This window comes from Triticum dicoccoides, chromosome 5A (genome assembly GCF_002162155.2).
Source record: "Triticum dicoccoides isolate Atlit2015 ecotype Zavitan chromosome 5A, WEW_v2.0, whole genome shotgun sequence".
Classification (NCBI taxonomy): domain Eukaryota; kingdom Viridiplantae; phylum Streptophyta; class Magnoliopsida; order Poales; family Poaceae; genus Triticum; species Triticum dicoccoides.
The window spans coordinates 581,844,841-581,859,417 of NC_041388.1; the positions used below are offsets into that span (position 1 = coordinate 581,844,841).

The window sequence follows — 14,577 nt, forward strand, 5'->3', positions numbered from 1 at the left end:
AGCCGGTCGGCGCGCCGGTGGTTGGCGGCGCGGGATCCGGGCCCGGGCGGGCTGGATCTGGGCCTCCCGGGCCTGCGCGGTGAGAGGCGGCGGCCGGGCCAGGTGACGGCGCCTGAGTGGAGGAGGGAGGCGGCGGCGACGACTTGTTGGCTCCGGATTGGTCCGGGCGACATGGCGGTGGCGGTGGACATGTCCGGCTCCGCCCGGACATGTCCGACGGCGCGATGGAGAAGAGGCTAGGGTATAGACTGCGAAAATTTCAGAGAGGGGCACCTATTTATAGGTAGAGGGAGCTAGGAGAGTCCAAATGAGGTGCGTTTTTTGGCCACGCGATCGTGATCGAGGGGATTTGGATGGGTTTTGGGCCACTTTGGAGGGGTGTTGGGCAGCAACACACACGAGGCTTTTACGGTCCCTCGGTTAACCGTTGGAGTATCAAACGAAGTCCAAATGGAACGAAACTTGACAGGCGGTCACCGGTAGTGAACCAAGGCCGCTTGGCAAATCTCGGTCCAATCCGAGAACGTTTAACACCCGCACACGAAAAGAGGCAAAAAGGGGACACCGGAGGACATAGGAGTGCCGGAATGTAAAACGGACAACGGGGAAAAAGCTCGAATGCATGAGACGAACATGTATGCAAATGCGATGCACATGATGACATGATATGAAATGCATGACACGCAAACAAATGACAAGGCAACAACAACGAATAACTGGAAGACACCTGGCGCAACGGTCTCGGGGCGTTACAGCACATACCTTGACAAGATTTTGAAGGAGCTCAAAATGGATCAGTCAAAGAAAGGGTTCTTACCTGTGTTACAAGGTATGAAGTTGAGTAAGACTCAAAACCTGACCACCGCAGAATATAAAGAGAGAATGAAAGTCATTCCCTATGCCTCAGTCATAGGTTCTATAAAGTATGCCATGCCACGAGTTTAGCAAGGGGGTACGATAGTGATCCAGGAGTGGATCACTGGACAACGATCAAAATTATCCTTAGTTACCTAAGAGGACTAAGGAAATATTTCTCGGTTATGGAGGTGACAAAGAGTTCGTCGTAAAGAGTTACATTGATGCAAGCTTTGACACTACTCCAGATGACTTTGAGTCTCGATTTGGATACATATTGAAAGTGGGAGCAATTAGCTAGAGTAGCTCCGTGCAAAGCATTGTAGACATAGAAATTTGCAAAATACATATGGATCTGAATGTGGCAGACCCCGTTGACTAAACCTCTCTTACAAGCAAAACATGATCACACCTTAGTACTCTTTGGGTGTTAATCACATGGTGATGTGAACTAGATTACTAACTCTAGTAAACCCTTCGGGTGTTGGGCACATAGCGATGTGAACTATGGGTGTTAATCACATGGTGATGTGAACTATTGGTGTTAAATCACATGGCGATGTGAACTAGATTATTGACTCTAGTGCAAGTGGGAGACTGAAGGAAATATGCCCTAGAGGCAATAATAAAGTTGTTATTTATATTTCCTTATATCATGATAAATATTTATTGTTCATGCTAGAATTGTATTAAGTGGAAACTTGATACATGTGTGGATACATAGACAAAACACTTTGTCCCTAGTAAGCCTCTACTTGACTAGCTCGTTAATCAAAGATGGTTAAGTTTCCTGACCATAGACATGTGTTGTCATTTGATGAACAAGATCACATCATTAGGAGAATGATGTGATGGACAAGACCCATCCGTTAGCTTAGCATAATGATCGTTAAGTTTTATTGCAATTGCTTTCTTCATGACTTATACATGGTCCTTTGACTATGAGATTATGCAACTCCCGAATACCTGAGGAACACCTTGCGTGCTATCAAACGTCACAACGTAACTAGGTGATTATAAAGATGCTCTACATGTGTCTCTGAACACTGTTTGTTGGGTTGGCATAGTTCGAGATTAGGATTTGTCACTCCGAGTATCGGAGAGGTATCTCTGGGCCCTCTTGGTAATGCACATCACAATAAGCATTGCAAGCAATGTGACTAATGAGTTAGTTGTGGGATGATGCATTACATAATGAGTAAAGAGACTTGCCACAAATGAGATTGAACTAGGTATAAAGATACCGACGATCGAATCTCGGGCAAATAACATAACGTTGACAAAGGGAATAACGTATGTTGTCATTGCGGTTTGACCGGTAAAGATCTTCGTAGAATATATATGAACCAATATGAGCATCCAGTTTCTGCTGTTGGTTATTGACCGTAGATGTGTCTCGGTCATGTCTACATAGTTCTCAAACCCGTAGGGTCCGCATGCTTAACGTTCAATGACGATTTGTATTATGAGTTATGTGTTTTGGTGATCGAAGATTCTTCAGAGTCCCGGATGAGATCATGGACATGATGAGGAGTCCTGAAATGGTCGAGAGGTAAAGATTGATATGTTGGACAATAGTATTCGGACACGAACGGTTCCGGATCGTTTCGGGTATTTTTCGGAGTACCGGGAGGTTACCGGAACAACTCAGGAAAGTAATGGGCCACTATAGGCCATAGGGGAGAGGGGAGGCAGCCCACAAGGGGTGCCCCCCATGGGAGTCCGAATTGGATTAGGGGAGGGGGCGGCGCCCCCCTTTCCTTCTCCTCTTCCCTCTCCTTCCCTCTTTTCCCCCTCCATGAGAAGGAATAAGAGGGGGGGGGGGGCGAATCCTACTAGGACTGGGAGTCCTAGTAGGACTCCCCCCTATGGCGCGCCCCCTAGTCGGCCTCCTCCCTCTCCCTCCTTTATATACGTGGGCAGGGCACCCCTTGGAGACACACCAATTGTTCCAAGCCATGTGCGTCGTCTCCCTTCACGGTTTACTCCTCCCGTCATATTCACGTAGTGCTTAGGCGAAGCCCTGCGCGGATCACATCACCGTCACCACGCCGTCGTGCTGACGAAACTCTTCCTCGACACTTTGCTGGATCAAGAGTTCGAGGGACATCATCGAGCTGAACATGTGCTGAACTCGGAGGTGTCGTACGTACGGTACTTGATCGGTTGGATTGCGAAGATGTTCGACTACATCAATCTCGTTAACCTAACACTTCCGCTTTCGGTCTACGAGGGTACGTGAACACACTTTCCCCCTCTCGTTGTGATCGTAGGAATTTTTTAAAATTGCATGCATGCTACGTTCCCCAACAGCATCGCCTTCCGAAGTCCTTCTAGACCAGTAGTAGCTTCCGCAAAGTCGGCTACATTGCATCACGGGATATATTATCTCAGACCATTGGTCCCCACGCTCCAGTGCTACTCTCCTCCAAGAAACTTCCATCAACATTGACCTTGGTCCACCCAGTATCAGGCTTTTGCCAACCTTTTTCCTTAGTACTATCATGTTGTTCCAAACTTGGCAATTTAACCACGGGAATTTTGCCTTTACGATCGATTTCAGAATTTCCCGTTCGCAATCATGCGGAGGTTTACAAGATAGTTTTACAGAAACCGAGTAGAATCGGAATTTTTTTGCTTTACCCTTTGTGAAGATTGCATCATTCCTACGGTGCCAAACTCGCCACCAAAAGAGCATAGTTTTGTCTTAGGTCTTCGCTCACTTTATCTAGCAGGACAAGGACCCAATCCTCCCCAGTGTAGTTTATTTCATGCTCAGGAGGAGGTTCCACGCATCCTTGAACTCATGTCAAAGTGCTCTCGCAAACCTAGACCGATGTGCAACATGGAAACCCGCTCTGTCATCAGTACGACAAACATTACAAATCGGGGTGAGGCCCAACATGCACTGAAATCTATTAGTTTGAACTGCAAGGGATTCAGTTGCTAGTCTCCAAGTAGAAATACGCACTTTTCGGAGAACATTTGTTTTCCAAATAGTATTCCAAATACTACGGTCCCCTGAGTTATTGTGGTTGGATCCAATTATTTCATATTTCTTTTCATCCATGGCTAGCCTACACGCACTACAGACAGTTAAAATTCCATTTTTTTCTAGCTGCCAAGCAATATAATCATCCCTGTCATAATTTGGGAGTCAAATACTCAAAATCTCATTCGCATCTTGTTGTGTAAAAATACGCCTGATGTTATCCTCCTTTCAAGAATGAGTCTCTTGGTCAATGAGATCCGCTACCCAGCGGGTTCGGGAGTTTGTCGGATTTATATCAATTTTCATATTTCCCCTCAGGATCCAATTGTCTCTCCAGATGCGGACATTTTTTCCATTGCAGATTCGCCAGACACATCCTTTCTTGAGGAGTTCCAACCCGGGCATGATACCCTGCCAACCCGGCAATGCGTTGTGAATAAATGTCGTGCCAAGAAAATCAGCCCCGCGGTAGTATTTTGCCTTAAGTACTCTTGCACACAAACAATTAGGATATGCAATAAGTTGCCAAGCTTGCCTAGCAAGGAGAGTCTGGTTAAAAACTTTAAGGTCATTGAAACCCTTACATCCCCTATTTTTTCCGTTGTGTGAGCTTCTCCCAACTCAAGCGAATATGTCGGCGATCATTATCATCGTCCCACCATAAGTCTCTGCTATGTGCATGAGCTCCTCACGGAGGGTTGTTGAAAACTTAAAATTGCTCATTGCAAAAGTGAGGATCACATGAACCATAGATTTAATGAGCGTCTCCTTAGCACCACTAGATGAATATTTTTTTAGTCCAATCATTCATTCTTTTCCTCTCTTTTTCCTTTGTTGATTTGACCCTTAACCATGCGCACTTCTGGAACCGGCAAACCCAAATATTTCTCTTCAAAACCCACTGTCACTACATTCAGAATATTTATTACTTCATGACCATCCTCTTGTGAACATTTGTTTCCAAGTAGTAGGGAACATTTAGATGGACTAACCATCTGGGTGGTGGCTCTCTCACGATTATTCAGAAATAAATCATGCATATCTTAATGTGATGCAACTTGGTACAGTACATTAATGTGATTGAGCAGCCCACTGTGAAGGCGCAGTTATATCTGACATGGTGGGAAAAAACGGCTGGATGAAAAAAAAATCAGTGAAGGAACGTGGTGAGAGAGGAACCGGTTGACGAAGAGTTCTGCCTAGCAGAAAAAGGAAGGCTACTTATTTTTAAGTAGTATATCACAAATGACCACGCATTGCAAGAGGAGAAAACATGGGTCCATGTGAACCACGCTACCAAGTCGAGAAACTGTGTTGTGTGACAACGATCGTTGATGAAAAAAAGATTAAATCATTTGAGTGCTAGAATAATAGCTGCAGCAGCAACAATAAGCAAGCATCATAACGAAGGTGAGAAAAAAAAGGTGGGTGAAAAGCAGGGGCAGAAGTGGGTACATATCTTGAGGGAGCTCTCTAGTGGAGCGGATTGCCAAAAACATTGATTATGTAAATTAGTATGTTGTGGAGGGCTTAGCATATTTGTGTTTGTATCTTTTTTATATACACATTTAACATCTTGGGAATACATGATTGACATTTTCGAAAACTTATATTTTATATATATTTTTCCATACACATTGTACATTTTTGGTATGCATTGGAAAACATTTTTCTATACATATTTAATATTTTAGAAGTATGTGATTAACATTTTTTAAAATTTATATTCTTATATATTTTTTCATGACAAAATTTACAGTTTTCATAAAGGTCATAAATATTTTATATAGACATTTAACATTTTTTAATGCATGATTTACATTTTTCAAATGTTTCATACAAAGTGTTTCTTGTACTTACATATTTAGAATATTTGAAAGTTTAAATAAAAGTAAAAAACAGATCATGAAAAAAAAGAAGAAAAAATGAGACTGCCGGCCCAGTCTCGCACTCGCGCAGGCAAGGCTGCAGGGATCTCCTATTCACCGCATGGGTCGGTGGATAGCAATCAATCACCAACCCACGCAAGCGATCCCTGTTTGGCGCGTAGGTCGCGGGAAAGGCCTAGAATTTTCCCAGAACCAGTCTTTTGTTTTCCTTCTGGTTTTATCCCTATTTGGCGCGTAGCTCGCGGGAAAGGCCTAGTATCCATTTCTTTCTTTTTTTTCTTTAATTTTCCTTTTTCATTTCCTCCCAAAATCTTTCAATTTTGAACATTTTCTGAATTTTGTGATTATTTTTTAAATCATGAGCATTTTTGAACCAATGGACATTTTTACAAATTCTTGAAATTTTCTTAATTCTTTAACATTTTTAAAATTCATACTTTTTTTACAGATTTGCTAAAGAAATTGAAACCCGTGAACGTTTTTTTGAATTGGAAAACATTTCTTGAAACTTGGATTTTCTAAAAAAATCATAAAAAAATTAATGAAATTCTTTGGAATTAATGATTTTTTAATAAGCAAATTGTTTTTGAGATGCATAACATTTTTGGAATTCACGAACAACTTTTGAATCAGCAAACACTTTTTAAAACGTATGAACATCTTTTTTGAATTCATGAGCATTTTTTTGAATCAATGAAAGTTTTATCAGTCAAAGAACTTTTTATTAATTCATGAATACGTTTGGTATTCATGAACATTTTACATTGTTCTCTTTTCCGAATAATTTTTTCAAGATTATGTTTTTTTTCAAAACTTTGAATACTTTTAAGAATATGCGAACATTTTTGAAAAATCACAAACATTTTTTAATCCAAAAGGCATTTTGTGATTTTTTTTAATAAATATGTAAATTTTACTGATATATTTGTTTTTTTGGAAATCCCAGATTATTTTAAAGAAGAAAAAACTTAAATAGAAAAGAACAATAGAAAAAAAGAAATAAAAAACAGAGGGCGTCCCGCCCCGCTCCTGGGCTGGTCCAAATAGGCTCGGGGGTGGGGGGCTGCAGGCTCCCCTGTTTCCCAAACTGAAAATTTGTTCATGATTTTTGCTTTAAAATGGAAATTTTAGAAAATGAAAAAGAAACAGGAAATAAAAAGAAAAAGGTAAACTGAAAATATTGCAAAAAAAAGGAAAATGAAAAAAAAAGAATAAAAGAAGAAAAAAGGGGAAAAACCCAGATCCTGGAAGATTTTTGAACCTTGCCAAACTGGTGGGTTGGGAAGGGGGGACCAAATAATGCTGGCGCATAGAGAGGACGAGGCACATGTATGCGATTGATCACTATTCCCCGACCGATGTGGGGAATAGGATCTACCGAGGCTGCCCTACGCCTCGCAGTAAGACATAGGCTCGCCCTTGCGATCACCTAGAAAAAAGTTGTGTCTTGCGCTTGTACTAGATTGTGTGGGTGGATCCTACACAGCGCGTAGGTCGCGCTGTATCGACCTAGCGCGCACCCGCCCGAACTTCCGCTAAGCGTATGGGCCGGCTATTTTGCATTTTAGTTTTCCCACCGGTTTTGGAAAGGTTACCTTTTTTTACGTTTTCTCAACCGGTTTTTCTTTTCATATTTTCATTTTTCGTTTTTTAATTTTCTTGTTCTTTTTCCCTTTTTCCTTCTTTTTGTATTTTATTTTTTCTTTCTTTTTCCATTTTTCTTTCTTATTTTTTTATTTTCCATTTTTATTTTATTTTATTTTTCTTCTTTACTTTTTCACTTTTTTGCATTTTTTATTTTCAAATTCGTGAACAATTTTTTGTTCATCAAATTAAAAAAATGTTCAACCATGTAAAGCAATGTTCAACAATTAAAAAAAGAACGAATTTGAAATTGTTCATCAAAAGTAGAAATTTGTTCATCAAAGTAAAAAAATGTTCATCAAATTATATTTTTTATTCATCATTTTAGTCTTTTTCATCATATTCAGATTTTGTTCATTGAATACAAACTTTGTTCTTGAAAACAAATTTTGTTCATCACATTCGAAAAATTTCATCAAAATCAAAATTTATTCATAAAATAAAAAAATGTTTAGCGTTATAAAAAATGCTCAAACATTGTGGAATTTGTGAACATTTTTTTGTTCATCCAATTCAAAAAATGTTCAACCATGTAAAACTATGTTCAATAATTCAAAAAATGTCCATCAAATTTGAAAATTGTTCATGAAACTAAAAAAAAACTGTTCATCAAATTCTATTTTTGTTCATCGTTTTCAAAAAATGTTATTCAAATTCAGATTTTCTTCATTGAATTCAAAATTTGTTCTTCATTTTTATTTCATAAAAATGTTTTTGAACACAAACTTTGTTCACGAAATTCAAAAAATGTTCAGTGAATTCACAATTTAATCATCAAATCGAAAAACTTGTCCATCATTATTAAAAATGCTCAAACATTGTTTGAGTTTGCGAACATTTCTGAGAATACGGAAACAATTTTTTCAAAATCCTGAACATGTTTTGCTGAATATGCGAACGTTTTTTCAAAATCAAGAACAGTTTTTATCCGGAAGCATTTTGTGATATTTTAACAATTTTTATTTTTTTATTTTTTTATTTTTGAATTTCTTATTTATTGTAAAGAAGAAGAAATTGAAACAAAAAACAAAAGGCAGTAAAAGAAATAAAAACATTTTTTGGTCGAACAGGAAATAAAAACAAATGGGCATCCAGCCCCGATCATGGGCAGGCGGGCGCGCGGGAGAGAGGATCAGGTGCGCGCTGGCTTTGTTCGCCAGCGCGTCACGCACTGTATAGGAATACTCAACCGCGTGTGGCGAGAAGGAAGAACGGTTCGGCTGAGTCCATAAAGATAGCTCATGGGACTCATTTGTGGAATGATTGGGCTGTGTCGCATTCAGGTGATTAAAAGACATGTCTAAAAAAAGTGATTAAAAGACGGATTAACTTCTTGGCAAGTGTGTGTAGCAAAATAACACCTTCAGAAGAGTCGAAATTGTCACAACCAGATAGAGCAGTATCCACTTCACTTTAAATGTGCAGAAAGAAGAGAGGTGCTTAAAACATCTACAACCGGACTTGGAATCCGGCCCCCATACACGCCCGTAGCGCTCGCTCATCTCTTATATGTTGCGTCACATATCTCAAATTTCGATGCTCAAATCCATGCAATCTATGCACGTTAATTATACAATATAAATTGTTGGAATTCAACAGTTTAAACAAAACAAAGCAAATCATAGTTCAACAAATCGGACATGACAAAATAAAATTAATGTCCGAGCATGGCAGATGCTTCGGACCACCGGCCAGGCACTTGCTCGAGCAGAAAGCGTCGTGCTCCAGGCGGAATGCGTCTCGCTCATCCTGCTCCGCCAGCATCCGGGTTGCCTCCTCCGTCTGCATCCGGGCCACAACCGCCCTCGCCGCCTCGTACTCCGTACAATCGTTGATTTTTTTTTGTCCACAAGCCACTTCTTCTCATGATCATCCAAGAGGGTTTCGTCCGTCAACATGATCCTCGCATCCTTCCGTCCCATGCAAGCTGCAACCTCTTCTTCTCAAGCTCTATGTCGCCAAATGTCTTGGCCTTCTCGAGTTTTCATTTGATCGTCGCCTCTTACTTCTCCAACTCGATTTTCTCCCTCTCATTTTTGAGTTTCTTCTCCGCCCTCTTTCGATCCCACTCCATCTTCTCCTTTTGTGAATCCAACCTAAGCTTATACCTCTCCTCCTTCTTGTTCTCCCTCGCCGAAAAAGTGCCCGTCCATGTGGACGACATTTTTGTAGCCGCGGCACGGGAGGCACGTGACTCCTCCCACTTGTTTCCCATGACTTGGCGGTTATCCTTTGGCACGGTGGCTTTTCCATTTGGGACAATAACATCGTCTTCTTCATCGTCTAACCTAATTGATTGGTTGGAGTTTGAGCCATCATTCCTTTTCTAGCCGGACTTGAGATCGGTGACAAGTTGGTTCCACTTCGGTTTGCCATTCATTATGATCCAACAATGGCTAAAAGCAGACGGCTTCTTCTCCACCTCGTGACGCAAAGTGACCGTCACCGTCGTCTAGGAAACAACATATGTCTGAGTACGAGAATGAAAACACAAGAAGCATATGCAAATGACGACAAGATGAAGCAATTGAGCTTACGTGAGTTGCCACTCCCATCCCACTTTGAGTGCGTTCGGTCTGAACCCCCCCCCCCCTGCATCGCCGCCGCCTCCCTCTCTCGCTGTCGGCGTCGCTGCAACTTCCGGGCGACGTTCTCCGTCTTGCAAGTCGGAGCAGACGAAGGGACACCGACGGACGGGGCAGACTGCGTCTCCGTCGCGGCGATCTAGGACGGGCTGGACGACATCTCTGGCAGTGGATCGGGACCGGTGGTGAGGATTGGGAGCAAGGGTGGAGGATGGCGAGGGTTCGAGCGCGGGAAAGGTTGGATGGGCGGCGGGAGGAGGAGGAAGGGTTTGGTGGATTTGATGCAATTTGCGGTGGAGTCGGGTTGTCGGGTCCGATGTAGCACGTCCGGACGTCCCATATCCGCCCCATATTTGGTCAGCCCGGGCGTTTGAGGCCCATTTAAGGAGCCCGTCTGAGTCGAAATTTCGTGACCGGATAGTGACCGGACCGGACGGCCTGCCCAGACGTATGAGGCCAGTGGCGGAGCCAGGAATAAAGCAAACCCCGGGCCTAATTTTTTTTTCTCGGAAACATGGAAAAACTTTGGGCTTAAAACTAACTCATACAATTTCGAAAAAATACCTGATGTGAAAGCATACAGAATAAAGTTCATTTTATCAATAAATCTATAATTTAAACTTGATGCTCAATGATCCAAGAAAATAGATAAAAACGGGACAGAAATACAAATAGTAATATGGGAATACAAAAAAAAGATACCAAGTCAATTGAATAGTTCGTCAGTGCATCCCATAACTTGATCGATGGTAGAAGAACCAACACCTTCAAGGCATTTTAAAATATATAATTTCGTAAAAAAATCATAAACATCAATTGAAACAATTATCATTGAAACAAATCAAAATACTTACCACTTTGACGTGATAAAAGCCCTTCACGAGACCTATATGATTGAAAACAATATAGAATATCATCATCATCAATACTTGGAATTCAACTTCAAGACACCCTTGTTGCGGGCACCTGTGAAAAAATATCTCTTCATCTTTCATTTCTACAACATAAATGGAATTGCAAATACATCAATTTGAGTTCGACAATACGTCAATTTGAGTTCAACAACACACAGTACAATACTGAGATTGCAATCGGCTTTCCTTCTTGCTCCATGAGCAAGTACACATTTTTTTTCAATTAAATTTAGTTCAGTGCAGTTCATACACAGAGGTTACTATGTTAAATTGTAAAACACGGTACAAGTAGAAACCGCAAAGAATCAAAGAAATTTATCAAGATTAGGCAGGGCGAGAGAAGAAAGGGACGGCGCGCCGCAACGAACGGCGCACACAGGGGCAGCGCTGGGCCGCCGGGGAGGGACCAGGGTAGCAGGGGCCTGCCTAGAGAAGTGGACGGCGGTGGCCGGTGTATGCCGGACGGCGACGACGCCACGGCAACCGACGGACCGAGCAGGGAGGCGGGTAGGCGGTGGCTCGATCGCTGGAGACGGGCGAGTTAGGTCGTGCACTCGTGTAGCCGGTTTGCGGTCGTGGGCTAATGGCTGCTACGTGTGTGTAGTCCGTGCGTGCGCTGCTGCCTAGATCGCTCACTTCGGGCCTCCTTTCACTGGCTGTATCCTGGGCCCAAAACAAATTCTATATGGAAAACGTTTATTTTCAGTCGGATAAAAACATGGGAACATAAGCCGCGTCCTATGATGAACACGTGTCCATGTGGACCCGTCACCGTTCACGTCCTGGTCTAGCCTTATCTTCCCGCACGCACATCTCCTCCTCCACTCGTCTCTTTCCCTTTTCCCCTTCCCATCTCCACTAGACACCGGACGCGGCTCGTCAGCCGTGAAGAAGGCACGGCAGAACTGCCGTGGGGCACAATCTCAGCCGTTCTTATCTCATCAAGCGCATCCAACGAACAGCAAAACAGCCCCGTCCACGTACGCACACAGGGCGCGGCCAGCTAAAGTCAATAATGCATTGGTGTTAAGATATCAAATGTTCTTTAAAATGCAGGCTTCTAGTATTGAAGACATTGGTGCCGAATATATCTTTTGATCATGCAAAGATTTTAAGACGAAGTTTTAAGAAGTGTTTGGTGTGGCTCCAGGATTTGTGTGTTTAGAAATTTAGAAATCCTCTAAAACAAGTATTTGCAATTTGGCCTTTTGGGACATGGCGTAGTAATCCGTCTGTGACTCTGATGCTCCAGTGCTAAATTTGCATCAACACTTTGACGTTTCTTGATTGAAAATTGTATCTCTGACTGTGTGTTGATTAAGGAATGAGATGAGCGTTTAGTAGCAGCCAAGGTGGCTTTGTTTTGTACTTCCTGGTTCTCTTTGTGTGTGTTTCAGGCTTGCTCATAGTCTGAACTTTAGGCCGGCGTTCTGCTTGAGGTCGTCAGTTTTGCTCCCTTGCCGTCGAGAGCGACGAGACGGTGACAAGTCCGACGGCGGCGGCCGGACGGCCGCGGCGTCGCTGGACGTTCGACTATGCTCTGTTTTTCCTTTCTGCGTCAGCTCTGTTGCTCAGAAATACTCACAGAGTAGAAGGGAAGAGAGACTTGGTGCGCGCCCTGCGTGCGTACGTGGACGGGGCTGTTTTGCTGTTCGTTGGATGCGCTTGATGAGATAAGAACGGCTGAGATTGTGCCCCACGGCAGTTCTGCCGTGCCTTCTTCACGGCAGACGAGCCGCGTCCCTAGACACCCCGCCCACCCACAGCGATGAACCCAGGGATGAACCCAGGGATGAAAGGCGGCGACCACCGCATGCTGTATCTCTGTCGCACCAGTTGTATCGCTGCCATGTGCTTCGTCGCAGCACCCCATCGCCGTCGCGGCATCAGACGTCGCCGCAGCAACAGCAGCAGCAGAAGGTCACCCGGCGTCGGCTAGGGTATCGGGCGTTGCCTCCAGCTCCGACGGCCACCGGTGAGTCCCTCCTCCTGTTTCTCTTTGTATCTCTCTTCCTCTCTCTAATCCATATCTCTTCTTTTATAGCAGCAGAGGAGAGGTGCAAGGGCGAGTTCGGTGAGGAAGCACCACCACCATGGACGACACCGGCGGCCATGGGCTGGCCCTCCTGTCCTACTACTCATCTGGTGAGTTCATCCCCTCCCCCTCCCCTCTCTCTCTCCTCATCTCTTTTCTCTCTCTAATCTAATCTCCTGTTTTGTAGCAGCAGAGGAGATGAGCTGCTGTAGCTAACGGGGTGCACATGACCAGGACCAGCAGCAGCCATGGACGGAGGGGAGAACGACGCCCAGCAGCAGCAGCAGCTCAACCGGAGTTGCAATGAAGCCTCGCCGGAGTTACAATGGAGCAACGCGGGTCCGCCGAAAACATAGCTGGCGCTGCAATGAAACCCCGCCGGAGTTGCAATGGAGCTTCGTCGGACGCGCCGGTGTTGTGTTGGAGCTTCGCCGGAGTTGCATTGAAGCTTCACTGGAGCCAGCGGTGCTGCATTGGAGCTCCTCCGGGGCTGCAATGGAGCTTCGCCGGAGACGTCGATGCTGCGTTGGAGCTCCGCCGGGGGCTGCAATGGAGCTTCGCCGGAAGCGTCGGCGCACTGGTGCTGCGTTGGAGCATGGAGGTGGTGCGATGGAGATACAAGTCTGGGAGGGGGCTGTCCTCGTGGATATGCAGCAAGAGGAGGAAGACAGGCTGCGAGCCTATGGATCAACCGGCTCGTGTGCCTTAATCGAACGGCTCCTCAGGGGATGATATTTTGCAGATATCATCCGGTTGATTTGTAGCATTGGCCATTCTATATACATCAAGCTGGGTAAAATTCCCACGCCCCGGGCCTGAGCCCTGAGTGCCCGGGGCCCAGCTCCGCCCTTGTATGAGGCGAGTTTGAGACGCCCGGTTGTAGATGCATTTATATCATAAATTGTTTCTATTCAAATCTCTCTCTCACGCGCACACACGCACACACCTCTGTCATTCTAGCTCTCTACCACCTAAAGGAAATCCTCCCGGCGCTATCAAACACTCTAGCTCTCTATCACCTCGAGGAAATTCCTCCTGGCTCCATCAAAAGAAAGTCGCCTGGAACTTTGTTACGCCATAAAAATCAAGAAATTAAGAGACCATAGTGTTTTTTCAGAACAAGTACTCGCTTGTCTTGCAGTACTAGTTTGTACGTGCATGTTACACAGCCACGGTAACAAGCAAGGAAGGAAGCAAAAAAGAGAAAGGACGACAACTTATCAAGGATTTGACAACATTTGAGCAAGGACAAATTGATGACAACGAAGAGAGAAAAGCAGCTGCGGCCCGCATGCCTTTTTGGATGATGAGCCGCTACCAGCTGCGTGCACCGACAGAACAGTCCAGATTGTTCCATGGGTCCGTATCTCTAATCAGCACCATGGAGTTCTTCCCTCAAAAAAAAAAAGAAAGAAAGAAGAAAAAGCACCATGGAGTTCTTGTATTCGAAGAGGCTCGCCCACCGGGCCACCGAATACCAACCAAACCGGCCCTTCACTTCACTCCTTCATTGCTCGCGTATGCCTACTGTCTGATACTGGTAATAGACATCTTCCTGCGCATAGAGCTCCGTCGTCTTTGCGTGGACCATGTGTGTTCTGCGGTGACCACACGGCGTGTACACCTACATTATTAGGTCAAACTCATCACCAGTCCATGCGCG

General features: G+C 44.1%; 1 protein-coding gene across 1 annotated transcript; it reads left to right on the forward strand.

Moving 5' to 3' along the window:
- Window positions 1–209: 209 nt before the first annotated feature.
- LOC119300060 lies at window positions 210–13,824 on the forward strand. Its single transcript, XM_037577141.1, has 5 exons — window positions 210–241; window positions 12,277–12,488; window positions 12,585–12,854; window positions 12,924–13,024; window positions 13,102–13,824. Exons 1-5 carry the CDS (start codon window positions 210–212, stop codon window positions 13,114–13,116), a joined length of 630 nt encoding a protein of 209 aa, XP_037433038.1. The 3' UTR covers window positions 13,117–13,824.
- Window positions 13,825–14,577: the final 753 nt, after the last annotated feature.